This window comes from Cynocephalus volans, chromosome 1, assembly GCF_027409185.1.
Source record: "Cynocephalus volans isolate mCynVol1 chromosome 1, mCynVol1.pri, whole genome shotgun sequence".
Lineage (NCBI taxonomy): Eukaryota > Metazoa > Chordata > Mammalia > Dermoptera > Cynocephalidae > Cynocephalus > Cynocephalus volans.
The window spans coordinates 275,006,599-275,024,693 of record NC_084460.1 but is presented as its reverse complement, the minus strand read 5'-3'; the positions used below and the strand labels follow the sequence as shown (position 1 = coordinate 275,024,693).

The 18,095-nt window shown below is 38.2% G+C and overlaps 1 protein-coding gene across 4 annotated transcripts in view; it reads left to right on the top strand.

The window, feature by feature from the left end:
* The first annotated feature begins 4,744 nt into the window (after nucleotides 1-4,744).
* The window catches only part of LANCL1 (LanC like glutathione S-transferase 1), a 36,308-nt gene continuing 22,957 nt past the window's right edge, over nucleotides 4,745-18,095 (top strand). Inside the window, exons 1-3 of one of the 4 annotated variants that reach the window (XM_063109157.1) lie at nucleotides 4,745-4,790; nucleotides 5,069-5,165; nucleotides 8,732-8,849. In XM_063109157.1, coding sequence (XP_062965227.1) covers nucleotides 5,085-5,165; nucleotides 8,732-8,849 — 199 coding nt within the window. In that variant the 5' untranslated portion in view covers nucleotides 4,745-4,790; nucleotides 5,069-5,084. Of the gene's footprint in view, nucleotides 5,166-8,731; nucleotides 8,850-18,095 lie in introns of all 4 variants that reach the window. The other 3 variants (XM_063109164.1, XM_063109151.1, XM_063109171.1) reach the window with 3 other exon arrangements.

The following is an 18,095-nucleotide window of genomic DNA, read 5'->3' as shown; positions in this document are numbered from 1 at the left end:
ATCACTGCTCCAGAACTTGGAGTTACCCAGGAAAAACGTTTTGGATGACTCCTTGGACTGCAAGTCATGTCCCTCAGGAGGTAGGAAATTAGGCATGAGAATTTCATGCTCCTTTTCTCAGCCAGTTCCAAAAACTGCCCTGGACCCAGGTTCTGAGGCCCAGCACTGGTTCTGTGATGACAGAACCTCCCTGCAGCTACTGCCCTGGCCGTTGCCACAGACACTGGCTGACTAGTAACACCGTCAGTTCAGGGTGATCATACATGGTGGTAGCAGGATGAACCAGCTGGCTTCTTCTAGTGTCCTTCTTGGTCTGTACCTTCCACAGCTAAATTTGCATTTCCCTGCACCAGCAGCTTCTCCCACTTCTTAAAAACTGCGATCTACTCACACAGTTACTTGTCTAGACATTGGAACTCTTGCCTCATGGCAAATAGGAAAAACAAAGTACAAATAATGTGGCTATCAGGCAAGTTGAAAACTTTGAAGTCTCTCTTTCAAATGATTGAAAAGTACCTACTATGCAGCTATTCTGACACTTGAAAGAAGGACTGTATAGGACAGAATCTCTCTGTTGGCTACTTTCCCCTGCCAGGAAATAGGACTGCCAGATATACCAGAAGAACAGCTTAAAGTGGGACAATGTGGGGATTTTGTAATACATCACCTCATTCGATGGGTGAGTTTTGTATGGCTGGGTAAGGATGGAAGCTAATGTAATCCACCTGATTAATGTTTCATCGTGAGAAGGCCCCTCCGGTGAGAGATACTTTCCTTCTCTCCCATCATTCTGCATTTCAAGCATACAGAGAACTGGAGACCTGAATAATTTTAACAATGCAGTATAGTACACATTTTCAACAATAAAAGGGAAAGCCTTTTTTGCATTTGCTCGTAAAGACACTGTTGATGAAGATCCCATTGCAGATGTTAAGTGAAGAGAAGAAAAAACCGTTTAAATGTTTGTATATCTTTTACTAACTTTCTGTAGTCACAGGCTTTTTTAATCTACCAAGGAAACCCCAGCACACCTGTGTTTCACATAATAGCGGCTTTCACCCAGAAGGTACATTTAGAGAAAGGTATCTGTCAGCACACTAATAACAGTCCTGACAAGGCTGGGTGGAAATGCTGCCAGTGCCATAGGAAATACTGTCTCCGGGAAATTGAAAGTGTACTGTGGTGCGCCTGGTGCACATCTGTTTATGCTCTTGTCTCCTCCACTGGCAATTGCTCCTGTCAATCCATGAAATCTGTGCTATGAACAAAACAGAAAATTGCTTCAGTAGTACACAGTCCCAGCTGGATGGTAAACCAATGGCATGGTGATATCAAACTCATGCTTAGATAACTCTTGCTTTACACTTCTCTGAGCTGAAAAGGAAATAGGGTACTCTCCACAAGAAGATGGAGATGTGAAAGGAGAAAAGTGAAAGAAGCAAAAGGCTTTTGCCTGATCATGAATGTGTGTGTGTGTTTGAGAGGGGGGACAATTTTCTGGGGAAAGAAAAAGAATATGGAGTCTCATGAGATAGAGCAGAGGCATACCATGAAAATATACAATTATCTGAACTAGCAAACTATACCTACAGTAACACAGATAGATGTTGTAGGGAAAGTGAAGGAAAATGGTCAGGGCCCCTCAGATGTTCAGACTCTTGCCGAGCATTTGATGTAAATAGGCATGTGCACCCAGGTGTTTCTTGGGTATTGTCTAATGTAATTGCGTGCGTGTGCCCAGGTGTCTTGGGTTATCGGACTTAAGTATAAAGGACTAGTGGCTCTGATCCATAGTACCCTCAGGACATCCCAGGAGGTCACTAGGGTGGCTGTTGAATAAAGCCTATTAATTTTTTACCCACAGCTCCCAGGATCTTTTCCTATTACCAGCTCGTGGACCTGCAGGTGAGGGGTTTGTGACCCGGTCTGTACAACGGGTTTGTAGGGTTTGTGAGCTCTAGCCCCAGCAATATAGATGTAAAACACAGGTTGTCAAGTATTTGTAACATTATTCCACTTATTAAAAATAAGAGGGTGTTTCTAAAAGTTCATGGAAAGATTCATATTATTTTTTAAAATTCTCTTTTTCCACGAACTTTTTGAAGTACCCAAGCACATACGTACACTAAATCTGACATATTTTCCAAAGGATATATAAATTAAACACTGTGGTAGTTGCCTTCAGGAGGAAACGAATGGGTAAGTATATTGGTATATTAGTCTGTTTCTTATAACAAAATACCTGGAACTGGGTAATCTACAAAGAAACAATATTTATTGCTTACAGTTTTGGAGTCTGGGAAGTTCAAAGTCCAGGGAACTCATCTGGTGAGAGCCTCATCCTGGTGGCAGCTATAGTAATTCAGGATATCACATGGCGAATATGGCAGAGCAGAGAGACTTTCACGTGCTCTCTTTTTAAAGCCCTCAGAACCACACCCATGACCATCATTATTAATCCATTGATTAAGGCATGATAATCAAAATCTAGTCACCTCTCCGAGTCCCCACCTTTAATTACCATAATAAGATTTCTCACCCTCAACAGTTACGATGGGGATTAAGCTTCAATGACTTTGGGGGGCCATTCAATCCACTGCAGTGGAAAATAGAGATTAAGGGAAAAAAATAGAACAGGGTCTTGGATGCATTTATGATGCTCTACTAACTATCAAGGAGTATAATTAACTCAATTGTGCACCTGAGGACAGAACACACACACACAACATGAGGACAGAACACACACACACACACACACACACACACACACACACACACACACACACACACACACACACACACACACACACACACACACACACACACACACACACACACACACACACACACACACACACACACACACACACACACACACACACACACACACACACACACCCTCCTCAAGTTCCTCCTGAATTCCTTTCAGCACATTATTCTAGCAATCTATACCTGCAGTGAAGACACTGGAGTAAAATCATCAGATCTTATTAAGCTTTTTTGGTTACACTATCTCAGTGGTTCACAACCAGAGGCTATGATGTCCCACCTTCACCCCCAGGGGACATTTGGCAATATCTGGAAGCATTTCTGGTTGTCACCACTTGAGAGTGTGGGGGTTGCTACTGGTATCTAGTGGATATGGGCCAGGCATGCTGCTAAACAGACTACAGTGAAAAGGACAGTTCCCACAACAAAGAAGTATTTCTTCCAAAATGTCCATAGAGCTGAGGCTGAGAACCTCTATACTATCTCATTCCATTATCCACGTAGTGGTTACTTCTTTAGTCTTTGCGAGGCAACCTTTCAAGCTGACCAAGATGCTCCTTTCCTCCCTCTCTCCCTACTTCCTTACTCTCCTCCCATCTTCAACTCCCACTCCTCTTGCATTTCTGCTCAAGCACAGTCTGCTTATGTTAGACGTTATGTTATGATGCCTTGTTCCCTCTAGGAGTCATTAATTTACTTAAATATCACACAGGTTCTAATTGCTTATATAAAGACTGTGCGTAGGATAAACTGATAGGGAGCTTTAAAGAAAAATTAATTGATAAAATACCTCTCACTCCTTTTCCTTTCTCACTCATGAGTTGCTCCTCCAAACACCACTCTTTTAAAATATGAAAACTATTCCATTTGAGATTCACTAAGGGACTCTGCTAATCTTGAATTTGGTGAAAGAAAGAAAGGTAACAAGTTTCCTAGGAGTGCAATAGTTTAAAAAGAACAAACTGAAGGGGCTGGGGTGGGATCAGAAAGAGAGTTTGGGATGGCAACCACTGAGGGACAAACTTGGGGAAAGGCGGGAGTGAGTGGGGTGGGGATTGAACTTCAGCAACTGGAGGTTTGGGGCTGGGATCCCTCCCTGAAACAAGAGGGAAGGAAAAGGAGACGGTAACTGACTTTTTAACCGAACTGCAGAATTCCCTGAGCAACAAAATGGGCCTAATGTGTACCAGGTAGGATTTAAATTTAAATGAAAGGAACATTTTTTAGATGGTGGAGACTGTTAAACATTGAAATTGAGTGTTGTGGATCTCCTGCTGTGTTGGTCTTCCTTATGTTTTCAAAGGGCTCAGTATTCAGTATTATATTCCAATTTGACTAGGGAGCAAATTAAATTTCTTAAGAGCTGTTATTTGTGTTTTTATGTTTCTTCCCAGAGGTTTTATCAATTGCCTTTTGATATTTTGTCCTTTGGGCATTCACATCGCCTTTTGAGTGACTGAGTATAATTTATCCCCCAAAGACATGTTATCCCTCTCTTCAATATATCCTGGCTTTTTTGTTGTTGTTGTTGTTGAGGATGCTGATGGTGGTGTTTTTTTTTGTTTCTTTTTGTTTTTAAAAATGAAAGGAAACGTTTGGAAGATCTTTGAAGAGACATTATCCTCCCCAATTTTATTTAGTCCAAGCACTAGGAAAACCAATATGTTCAAATCTCAAAGCGGTGTTTTTTCTCCTCTAGATAAAAGATTTTTTAATTCTTATAAATCATCTGATCTTAAATTTGTTTTCTTAAAAAAAATAGAGAAAAAGAAGAGTAGGAAATTGGGGGGTACACCTGCCGGTTATTCTAAAACGTGTCCTCGCTCCTGCTGTCCAGGAATGAACTCATCTTGCAGTTTCCTTTAGAAATCACTCTCCTGTCTCTTTAAAGAGAGAAGGGGGCGGGCCGTCGGAGCAGCGAAGGCTCTGATTGGTCCTGCTGGCAGGAAGTGGGCGGTGAGAAGGCCGCTTCTGTTGTTGTCAGAGGCTGCGGGGTGAGAGGCCGGGCAGGGCTGCGGAACGTAGGAGTCGTCGTTGCTTTACATCGCGCGGTTGGGGACGTGGGGTTGCAGAACGGGTCCCCTTCATCGGGGTGGGTTCGGGGCCCTGGCAGGCTTTCTGCGAAGGTGCCCCGACCTAGCGGCTGGGCCTCAGTGGGCCTAGGGTGTACTTGGACTGCCGAGACCGCTCGGTGGCCCCGGAGCTGGATGAAACAGGTTGCCTGAGCTCTGGCCGCCGCCCTGGCAGCCAGGTCGTGCCCCCATCTCAGCCTAGGTTCTCTTTTCCCCCTGTTCTGCAGGCTCGCTTCCGGCGCCATGGCTCAAAGGGCCTTCCCGAATCCTTATGCCGATTATAACAAATCCCTGGCCGAAGGCTACTTTGATTCAGCCGGGAGGGTGAGTTTGGGATATATCTGCCTGCATCTCTCCCTACCCCCACCGTGTTCAGAAAGGAGCTCAGTTTTGCCTGAAAGAAAAGGATGAGCATCCCCTTTTTTAATAAAATATATGATTGGAGGATTAATATATAAAATATATTTTAAAATATCCAACTTGAGCTCTAGCATAGTGTTGAATGTCTATAAGGAGTCATTGTTAATGTTATTAATTAATAATTAAAGAATTTTAATCCCTGGTAATATAAATTGTAAAAATTAGTGGGTATGCATTTTACCATGTAATTTGCATTTTTGATCTATTTTGGTTCTCTTCTAAAAGAGAGGTGAGGAATCCTAACGGTATTCACATGTACCATGTTATTCCTTTATGACTACACAAGTATGAGCAGGGTAATGATGAGAGTAGATGGGATGTGTGGTAAGGACACCTTTAAATGCTAAGAGAATTTTGGAACATAGGAAGCCTGAGATTCTGTGTACTATTAATTCTATTTGCAGGACATCCCCACAACAGGAGAAGGGGGAAAAAAAAAAAAAAAAAAAACTAGTAAATTAAATTGGTTAGCATATCACAAGCCACTTGCAAAAGAGAACCTGGATTTGATATACCAGCGCCTGTGTCTTTTCATGCCTCTGTGGGTGAACATAATTGTTAAGAGGGAATACAGTTCTTTCTAAGAATGCCTAGTTTTGAGAAATCCTAAGAGTTAGGGTAGAAGAGTGCACACATTTATTTATTTATTTTAAATCAGTTTATTTCTTCGAAATCTGTCAGGCATAAAGAAAGTATTTCACGTGTGATATAATGACCTTAAAGATTTCATATCTGTCAAATTAATTTTATGTGGCTGTGTTGGTAATTCCCTTAAAACATTTGACATTACAGATTAACTTGGGTCAGTAATGCGGGTAGGAGGAATGAAAGAGGTAGAGAAGAGGCATAAGGTAGAAGGTTGCCAAAATGTTCAAGAGTCAGGGTCAATCTGATTATTTTAAGACCAGTATTGGGCTGCCCAAACAAAGCTTTTTATAGATAGCTTCCCTTTGGCCATGTGGGCCTGCATTCCGCCTACCTCTGCAGGATCCTGACACTGAAGTATATGTCTTGTCTTGTTGGAGGAGGATATGCTGCTTCATGCTAACTTGGCAAAGAGGACACTTGAGGATGTGTCCTGATGATAGAAGCCTTCAATAAAATGTAGCTCACCATTTAGGCTGCTTATAAATCAAATGCTTTTATGAATTTAACTGTAAGAGTGAAAAAAAGACATTCACAAATTTAAACTCTGACTCAAAATAATAATCCGTTGCCTAACATAATTTTTGGACAGATCTTAGAAAAAAACTAGCATACCATTTCTAAAATTGTTTAATGTTGAACACAAAGGATCAGATCTGTCCTTAATTTGCTAACACAAAGATTTCAGTAAGAAACTGGTTTGTTTTCTAGCATCTGTCAGAGAAAAAAGGGTTTTTAGAGACTTCTCACATTATTGCTAGAGTCTGAATAATTTGTTTGTGTGCCACAAGCAATCTGTGTTCTCGTGCAGGTTACCTTTTTTAATGCAGTATGTGCTAAACAGAAAGTAACTTCCTTTTGCGAGGCTGCGGTGTTCCCATTATTCTTCGTCTCTTGAAGTAAGGCCAGGCAAGATGATAAATTATACATGATCTGTATACAGAAGATGACATGTTCTTATGTTGATGCATCTTCTATCTAGTTGAGATTTATAGACTTTTTGTATTAGTATTGAAGTATATTTTATCTTCCTAAATGTATTTTCAAGTTTTGTTGCAATCTTAACCTCTTGGCAGAAATTGTTAAATAACAGGGGTGTGTCTGTCAAAAAATGTGGTTTCTTCATCATGTGAAATAGGGATCATAGTGGTGCTTCAGAATTAATAATCCAGATATGGTTGAGAGTCTGATTTGCCTTATCAGGATGCTCATCAGAAGTGAATCTTAATGCCTTTTAAAATTATTGTTATTGTTATTATTCTGATACAGCCGTTTTAGTTTTTTCAGTGTTAAGATGCCCCTTTTAAAAAAATAAGATTCTGATGCCGACAGGTTGTGGTTAGATTTGTTTCTACAATCCTTACATGGTGAAATAAAATGTTTGCACCCTTATAATGTTCTCCCACATTGCTTTGAAATTTTTCTGCTTTATGAAATCCAAGTCTGGGAATCATAGCAGGTTCCCCAAATTATTGAGGGATACATTAAGGTTACCTTTTAAGACATTTAATGATACACTATATACAGAACTTTAAAAATATTTTTGAATTGCTTTTAGGAAGAATAGCACAATGATTGTGTGGTCCTCAGAGTTTGCCCAGCATTTGTGAGCTTTCATAGGAATGTTACTAATCCCAGAGCCCCAACCTTCATCTACTTTCAATTCATATCCAAATCATTACTTGTCAGACTCTTAGGCTGCTTAAGAATAGTAAAAATGTCAGCATGTACAGCTCTGAATGAGAAAGACCTGTGACACACATTTAATCCTCAAAGTACCTTTTGAAATTGGTTGGGCAGGTATTATTATCTTGACTTTATGGAGGTAATTTAAACATAAAGAAACTACGAGTTGAGCAATATCACTCAGCTAATAGTGGGTAAGGATGTAGCCAGCCTCAAAGATTGAGCAATATTTATGAAGCCCCCTACTCTCTGCCAGACATTGTGCTGGGCATGGATTTTTAATGCTAGATTTGACATTCTTTCCACTCTGCTGTATGTGAATTTGTTTTGCTTTTCTTATGCTATTTCTTCAATTTTTAAAAAATGTTTGTTCATTTTTTCAAAAATAACGAAAACAACTAGAATGTTTCTTTAGGAGATTAACATTGCTGCTACTTGAATACTAAAAATCCAGTGGCTTGAAAACAGCAAACTTCTGATTTGTGCTTGATTTAATAAAATGACTTTTTATTATAATAAAAATATCGGTTTAAATAATAAATGATCCCCGTTAGGTATAAAATTACTGTTAGCCAGTTTATCATTGGCAGTCTATTTTAATATTTAACTAAAAATTTTAACTATTTAATATTAACTAAAAATTTTAACTATTTAATATTATATAAAAATTTTATGTAAAACATTTAAGTTACGGTAGTATTTCTTGCCTTGAGTAGAAAAATGTAATACAGGTTGAATGTCCCTTATCCAAAATGATAGGGACCAGACTGTTTTGGATTTGGAATTTTTTTGAATTTTGGAATATTTGCGTTTTACTTATGTGTTGAACTTTCCAAATACAAAAATCTGAAATCCTGAATGCTCCAGTGAGCTTTTCTTTGAGGGTCATGTCAGCCCTCAAAATATTTAAGGTTTTGAAGCATTTCAGATTTCAGATTTTCAGATTTGGGTTGCTAAACCTGTAGTACTTTTAACTTTTCTTAATGTGCTGTTGTTGTTTAAGACTAGATAATAAATTGTCCAGGCAGAAAAATGTGGTCTGTGTGGAAATGAAATACTCTCTTATCTTTCATAGCCTGTAATCTAGTAAGTGAAGTGGTCCATATTTTTTATATTTGTTTTTTTCTTAATATCTACAGCTGACTCCTGAGTTCTCACAACGCTTGACCAATAAGATTCGGGAGCTTCTTCAGCAAATGGAGAGAGGTCTAAAGTCAGCAGACCCTCGAGATGGCACTGGTTACACTGGTTGGGCAGGTATGAAGTGCTGACTGTGAGCTGGCATAAGCATTGTACATGAGCGCCAAAGCATTACTTTTGCAGAAAGGTACGCCCTTAAATGCTTCCTGCATCTGTATATGAGTAATTGCTTCCAAGAGAATACTGTGCTCTCAACTCAGCAGTGATATTTTCTGGATTTTTATTTACCAGTGCCTTGAATTTAGGGCATGGTAAGCATATTCATGTAAATTCATGGTTGACATTTGATGGCTGCTGTACTGGTGGCCAAAAAATTGATTTTTAACATTACATAGTAAATTGGGAGATGGAATTTCAGTGGGACGAGTTGGGAAGACTTCCAAAATACAGTAGCTGAAACAGGTATGGAGGATTTATCCTCAGGAAATAAATCATGTCCAGAAGCATTTGTTTTACAGTTACCCCATAACAGGGACCCGTAACAGGAACACAGGGTAAAGTACTGATTCCATGAACTAATCTTTCCATATGGTCGTTGCTGGTTGGTTTGCATGTGCTGTATTACCAATGTCAATTTTTGAGAGGTTGGGGAAAGTTTGGGAAGAAATAGTCTGCTGGTGTCAAAAAAAAAAAAAGGTGAAAGAGAAATCAAAGGAGGACAGTTGAAGAACTGCAGGTAGTTTACTTAACATAGAGAGACAAAAAGATAGCTTTATAATCTTGAAGAAAGCAGTCTAGAGACTCAGTGTTTCCCATTTACTTCAAGGAATGTACAGGGAGGAACAAGTTTGCAGTTTAAAGAATTCGATTTTAAGGCAGTGGTGCTTGTCATAAAAATGCAGGTTCCTGGGCCTCACAGCAGCGATTCTGATTCAGGAAGTCTTGGAGTGTGCATATTACAAGTCTCAGTGGTCCTGATGCAGATAGTGATCTATGGACTGCAGTTTGAGAGCTTCTTTATGAAAGAAACTTGGAAATAGAAATTTCTTAGCAATCCTCTTTAGTAATGACAAGTGATTCTATTTTTTCTTACAAGGATAAGGATGGTAGATAAAATTAGTGAAATTGTAATTTTAGGGATTTTTAAGGTCGGTATTTTAGAAAAGAAGAATGGACTAGGTAATGTTGGGCCATCCCTCTTATAGTTTAGTTTTGTGATTTTTGTGGATTTTAGAAACTCAAAACAAGAAATGTTAAGATGAGAATAAAATGCTTCAAGAAGGAAGTAATAAGAGCTGTCACTTATTAAGTACCTACTGTATTCCAGAAATGGTGTAATTGGTTGATTAATCTCATCAGTGTATGTTAGTATTCTTTATTTTAAATTATCAGGATTTGAATAAAACAGGACAAGAACAATGCATGGTTATCTTCAGCTTTCCTCTTTATTGCCATGTACATAAGGCTCAGACTTACAGATCATTTTCTAATATATTTGGAGTTTCTATTATTTTATTATTTCTGGCTAAAAGAGAGAGACAGACAGACAGACAGACACTGAGACAGATGACTAGACTTAATTCCAAGACTGATTACAAAAAGAATGACTTAAACCTCTAAATCACCCAGTCAGATGAGCTTATGTTACTTATTATAAGGTACCCTGCTTTGGGGGGAAGAGAAATGGGGATTGATTTCAAGTTTGAATTAATAGTGTGACAATTTTAGGAAAAGCCATTAGACCCTATATTGCCCGGGCTAATTAGAAACTAAAAATTAAGCTTTCTTTGGAAATAGAAAGTTCACTCCAAAGTAAAATGCAAGTTTAAATTTTTTGGTTGTAGGAATTTCCAGCACAATCTCCTGTGAATGCCAATATCCTTCAACCTTTTATCCTTAAGTTTCTGTGATACTCCTTGCTGGCTCCTGAAAGCAGCTTATTGGCATTGTAAGCAGTTTAGGATGTCTTCAGTGGCTGATTATTTTATGATGTAGCATAAAATCTTCTAGATATATTTGTTAATGGCTTTCGAGGTAAGGTTCCTAATGTCTCCTAATCGAACACTGTTAAAAAGCCATTATTCCCATGTAAAATAGACTTTCTCTTCCAGTGTTAGGATAAGTAAAATATTGTCCTGTGCCAGTGTTCAGACTGAATAACATAAAATTCTGAATTGCATAAGAAACTAAAGCTGATTTGACCACAGAAAATCATAATGTTAATACCTTTTCCTTCTATTATGTTGTAGCTTACCAAGTATTGCCTATTCATGAGTGCAGTTTCATTACCAAAAAATGCATTCACAAACACCACAATAGAAATACTTGGTTGTGTGTGTCAAAACAATGTTTATATACTTATATGTAGATTTGTATGTTACTTTGTGTGTGCCCCATGTTATCTTTCAAAAAATGATACTTTTTAGGAAACAGGGATATTTCTTTAACTTTGTTCACCAAATTTAGAGCCATATTTTTATAAATATTAACTTTTTGTTTGCCCTTGTTGCTAACTTGTGCAAAATTACACTGCCTTGGGACACACTAATTCGTTATAGAAAACCTTTAAAACTTTTTTTCTTCAACATTGATATTTACTGAGCATTTGTTGTCAGTGTGCAATGAAAGCATTGTTCGTTACATAGTTTGTGTGCGAAAACTGCTTTATTACAATTGCCATCTTACTTTGTTAAATGTTATTCCCTAGTAGAAGTACAGTCTGATAACTAATGCTGGTTCAGAAAGGATTAGGATTAGGTTCAGCTGCCTGTACCCCCCCCCCCCAAAAAAAATTACAGTGGTTTAAATAAAATAGTGTGTTCTTCTCTCATGTAAAAGAAGGCCAGAGGGAGGCAGTTCAGGGCCAATGTGGTGGCCTTAGGCTCCTTTCTTTCTGCTCTATCATTCCTCAGCCACTAGCTTCTACCTCTTGGTCAAGATGGTTGTTGAAGATCCAGACACTACATCAGCTTTTCAGCCTAGAAAGAAGAGACAAGAATAATACATTCCCTCCCTTTAAACAGACTTCCCAAAAGTCCCATTCAGCATTTCAATTCTGCTTGCTTTGCAATGGCTGGGACATAGTCACATGGTCACTTGTGTTAGCAAGGAAGGATGGTACATATACTGTATTACCTGGGGTTCTGTTACTATAGGAAGGAGAGTGGATTTTTGGATAAGACCTAGTAATCTCTTTTGTAACTCCTTTATGACAAGAAAAATGATCATCTTTATTCCTGTGTTTTGCACAAGGCATTTGGACACTGAGCCTCAATTTTTCCATCAGCAAAAAGATCTCTAACAACTGTCCACTTTGGGGCTTATTTTTGTAAGGATAAATTTACCAATATCTTAAAAAACATTCTGAAATTTACTAAGCAATATTTTGCTTGCTCTTTGTTTCCAGGGAAACTCATTTGGATTTTGATTCAAAACACTTTTTTTTAAGTTTTTTTCTTCATTTCAATAAGTAATAGTCTTTTTATAAAGCCTGCCATAGGAAGGAAATACCATAGAAATGCCAAATCGTTAATAATTTTTCTATACTTAAGTGTAACTTAAATGTAGAAAGCATTACAACTGATTCTAAACTTCATACTATGAAACATTACTATTTTCTTAGCTTGATTAAGCAGTTCTCTGCCTTCCCTTTCTGCTTCCTCTCAAACTCTTGTTCGCGTTAGAGAATTAAAAATCCTTAATTTGCTTGTACCATGCATCAGTTTGTACTAAACCCCCTAGTCATATGCCTGTGTTTATACTTCATGACTCCACAGAAAGCCTCAGAATGGCTGCCCAGCTTCATAATGTTTCATTCATGCTCTATCTGGATCTGTCTCAGTCACTCAGTGGGTCTTGGAAATGAAAGAGTTGTATTGTAGCGAAGAAATGATGTGACCATGTGCATTCAGTGTTATGTATGTTCTTAAGACTGAAAAACTGCATTCCTGTAATTTTTTTCCCATTTTTCATCCTTTCAACAAAAATTGAGACTAATGGTGAAAGGGTGCTTATTTGAATTTCTGCTAGAGCACCTCTGTGTGTTATATATGAGGGATCTTTAAAAGTTCATGGGAATCATATTACCTCTTAACTCAATTTTTCCTATGAATTTTTTGAAGTACCTTTTCTTGCTTTGGAAAATGATTATTACAATTAGTTAGAACTTTACCATCTTATTTTGTTTTATTTCACTAACCAGTAGTACAGTTGTCCCCCCTTATCCACAGGGGATACCTTCAAAGACCCCCAAGTAGATGCCTAAACTTCAGATAGTACTGAACCTGATTGCTGTCAGCCAGAACACATTTCTGTCCACATCTTCCACCCACAGATTTAATGCCTTTTCCATCTTAACTAAGTACTGTGCAATAACTTTTGTAGTTTGAGGTGCAATAGCAAAACTAGCATGAATTTCTTTTCTCTTCTTTGCAATTTTACAGGTAACAGATTAGTTCTTACCATAGATCTTAGCCACCTCAACATACAATATAAAATGTAGAACTCTTCCACCTTTTCACTTAAAGGAAGCTCTTTACGACTTCTGTTTGGTATATCTGAATTGCCAGCATCACTACTATTGCGCTTTGGGGCCATTAGGAAGTAAAATAAGTATTACATGAAAATAAGCACTGCGATATCATAGCAGTCAATCTGATAACCAAGCTGGCTAGTAAGTGACTTAGGAGTGGGTAGTATATACGGCATGGACACTCTAGACAAAGGGATGATTGATGTTTCTGCGCAGGACAGAGCAGGACGACGTGAGATTTCATCACACTACTTAGAACAGTGCCCAATTTAAAACTTACAAATTGTTTATTTTGGGGATTTTCCATGTAATATTTTTGAACCATGGTTGACCACAGGTAACTGAAACTACAGAAAGCAAAACATAGATAAGGGTGGACTAATGTAGTATATTTTGATCATTAACGCTGTTCAGATAAGATTAGGATTTGGAATAGGATTATTCCAAACAATTCATATGTACAAAATGCTTTATTAGTAAGGGTGATGTGTACAGGTCTAAATAGAAATTTAAAAGAAGCAAATAATTACTTTAGAAAGTACTTTACATTCACTTTACAAACTATTTTACAACTGAAATTTTCTTGGCTTTTATTTTTAAATGGAAGCAGAGGATATGATACAGCAATGAGAATGGTTAATGTGGGCTTCTAATAGAATTCAAATATCATTTCCACCAGAGACTACATATTTATACCTGTGGGTTGTCATAGTGCAGTTTTATAAGCTATATTCCTGGCTTTTACCTTTTTTTATTCACAACAGGGAAGTAAAATGCCTTGACCCGAGGAATGAAAGTAGGGAAGAATTTTAAAAACCCTACAGTTGTCTCAAATAGTCAAATGAGACAGATATTGCCATAAATCCCTTTGGTCTCTGTCATGCTTATCCAGGAATGAGGTGCTGTGATTTATCATTTTTTTAGGCAGTAATTGAGAATTAAATTACTCCTAGACAGTAATGTTCAAAAAAAAGAATTCAATAATAATAAAATACATCAAATGAATTTTGGTTTCTAAGGGAAGTATACAAGAAAAGATTTAAACATAATTCGTGTTAATAAGATGTTACTATGACATTTGAACGACATGAGCCAGGGTGTGTGTGTATGTATGTACACCAATAACGATGTTATATGCCAGGCACCATTCTAAGTGCTTTGCATTAACTAACTAATCTAGACCTCAGAACAACTTTATGGCATGGATACTATTCATACCCCATTTCACAGATGAGAAAAGCGAAGCAAAGAAGGCTGAGTACCTTGTTCAAGGGTCTACAGCTAGCAAGTGACAATGTTAGGGTTCAAGCCCAATAAGCCTTGCTCTTGAGTTCTGCCCTTTACCTCATGAGTGTGTGTGTGTGTGTGTGTGTGTGTGTGTGTGTGTGTGTTTACTTTCAACTTCTATATTTGGTTTTATTCCGTATGTTTTATAACTGAATGAGATTTACTAATGAGCTATAAGGTGGAATAGTTTAAGTGATGAAATCATAATACACTCATGCTGTACAAACTTTTTAGAAATGGGTAATGGCTAGTCAAATTTGTTTTACTAAAAAAAAAATGAGAATAAGCCCTGATAAAGTATGAAATGAATTTGGAAAAAAAGAAGAAAACAAGGCTTATTAGACAGTCAGAAGTAATTATCACTTAAAAGTCTATGGGAAAGAGTTATTTAGGATTGGACATAAAATAAACCCTGGAAAGATTTATGGGGATTTGCAGCTAGAAAAATAAAATCTCCAAAGTGGTTCTATAGAAGGTATGTTCCCCCCTTCCGAATCCTTCATTAATGTATTCAGCATGTTTTTCAGGATAGAAGGTTTTCCTCATAATTCTTGTATTTGAAAAGGCTTGTTGAGGATATTCTCAAGTGAATTATGATTCATAGTCTGAAATCAATCAGTAGCTCTTGCATCTGTTAATAAGCGATATTTCAAATGAACATCCTCAGTTCCTTTCACCAAAATCCTCCTTTTTAAAGTTTAGTACATTAAGCATAAGACAGTATGATATTGATGTGTGCCACATGCCAACAATAGGCACTGAGTTGTTCGTTTTTAGCCCTAATCCTTTCCAAGTAGACTTACAGGAGTTCTTTACAGTATGTGCTCACACCTTGGGTAGCAAGAGAAGCATTTTGGTTATTTAGCTACCCCATCAAGCACTGTTATATGGGGCTATACACATAGCAGCAGACAGTACGGAAAAATAGCACGCAAGGAGGCCCTTAAGATCAGATCCAGTGGTCAGCTACTGAGTGGTTCTCGGTGGTGTCTGGAGATCTTTGGGGACTCACCAGAGAACATAATGCTACCTGCCATTGAGCTGGTCTGGGTTTTGTTCCAGGTAGACTGTAGGTTCTAGGGGGGAGAAGATTTTAGAGTGCTTTATAAAATAGAAAGCATAAAACACTAGTGAGGAATTATTATTATAAAGGACTACATGAACAGATGAAGTGTTCTTGTGTTAGAAATAAGAATTTAGTAGAAAACATTGCTTTCCTTGCAGATAACATAGGAGAAAAGTTAAATCCAAGGGATGGCTGATCTCACTAGTGTCTTTCAGAGAGAATGAGGGAAAATGCTAGCCGTCATTTAATTTCATTTTTTTTCCCACTCTTAACTATGATTCTAGGGGAAATGATGATCAGCTCATGCTTAAAAATATATATACATACACGACTTTAAGGGCTTTAGTTGTAAAAGACATGACCCAATTTTCTATAACCAACTCACAAATTTAATGAGGCTAAGATTGGCATATATTTCCTCTTTTCCGGTATTGGATAACATTTTAAATAAGGGGATATACAACGTAATCCCTAGAGTAATATTAACTTGCACTCTAAATGCAAGTCCTTATAGTGTTTCAAGATACTGTTCATCTGATCTGCCAAATGTATAGCCTTTGAGCCACAGCTTTAGCATATGGGTCTTAGTTACTGCTGACACCAGACTTATTTGAAAGGAAATTATTCTGGCCAGGTGTCTTCTCTTTGTAATTTGATCTCCGTTTAAGCTCTTCATCAGAGTCAACATTCCAATGCCTAATGTGAGCCCTGACCAAGTGTCCTTTACCTTCCTGTGATGCACTTATGGCTGCCAGCCAGAACTTGTAGGACAAGTGGAAGAAATCAAGGGCGTGAATCTACACTGGGTGTATTAGATCCCTTCATAGTGACCACTAAATAGATGAATGTACCAAGAGTGTCACCTGCTTTATGACTGCACTTTATATAGTGTTGATATCATTGTACTGTAGGTCATCTTAAATGATGAAGACAGGCTTGAAACAATGATAAAGTTTAGATGTCACCAGTGTGCTTGGCTGAAGCTCAGAGAGTAGGATGAGTGTTTATAAGACAGATCAGAAGAAATGGTAGTGGGGGAAAGAAGATATATCTAAGCAATTTGACTTTTATAGACAACACCAGAAAGGCTGGGGCTATGTCTCTTTTTCATTTCAGTAACCTCAGCACTTAGCACAAGGCCCGGTTCCCAGTTGGTGCTTAGTTAATATTTGATGAATGAATGAATGGATGGATGGATGGATGGATGGATGGATGGATGGGTAGATGGAAAGTGGAATGGAGGAAAGGTGGGAATTCATATTTGTTAGAATGTGAGTAAATCACATCTCTCTCCCTTCAACCTCTGATCCAATTGAGAAATGAAATGAGAAATTAGGTAGGGTTCATAATGTCTGTTTTATATTGGTAAAGCTGGATAAATAGCATATTGTTTAGATCTAAGTGTAAAGTAGGCTTCTTCTTTCTTGCCTCCTGATTTGAACCTATCTTCCCAGACTCAAACAAAGCATCTGGACAACCCAAGGCGTGCATTACCATGGGGGGAACAGGAGAGAGGTGAAGAGACAGAGCATAAGGACAGAGCAGACTCCCCCAAAACTAATGAGAGAGGCCAGATGGCACGTGTAGGGAACGTATTTCCATCCTCACTTATCAAAGAAGCCAGCGAAAGAAGAGAGAGGCGGGAACATGCAAAGAGAGAGAGAGTATGGTTCCTTCTATACTCTGTCTCTTTAGATCAAGAATCAGAGATGAGACAAAGTGACTTAATCAACACCCACTGAGGTTCATATTTAATGGATTTGGGCATTTACTGAGTAGTTACTATGTGCCAGATACTGTTTAAGTGGTTTGCATGATTCCCAAAAATTCTGTTTAGTAATGACTGTTATTTTCATTTTACAGATGAAGATGCGAGGGCACAGAGAAGTTTAGAAAATGGGTTAAGACCACACAGCTGATAAGTGGCAGAGCCAGGCTTCAATCCCCAGTAGTGATTCCTGAGACCGTGCTCCTAACGACTGCTGGGGATTTATCACCTATTACGGAAGTCTAGATAAAGACTAGGAACACTTCCTAATTTGACGTTACTTCTTAGTGTTGGTTACCAAGCAGTGGAGTGTAGGGCACTGAGGGAAGGAGGAAGAAATTAATGTTTCCTCTTTTTTTTTTTTTTTTCTTAATCTCTTTTCCTATTGGACAGTCAGCTCTGAAAATAAAGGAGAAAAGAAGACACATCTGCAGAGTGCTTTTTTGCCCTCTTTATTTTATTTTCCCATCCTTTGTTTGGGGCAATCTTACTAAATTAAAAGTGCAGAGTCATGGCTAGTTACCTCCCCAGGCTACCTGTATTAAAAGCACTGGGGTTTGGATGGCCAGCAGCTCACGATGCTCAGCCTTGATCTGACAACTGAGGAGATGTCCTAGTCAGTGCACAGTGTTTACATCCAGGCTTTGTGGATAGTGCTGTGCACAGTAACAACAGTGACTAGAATGGGAATCCTGCCTTAAGGACAACTAT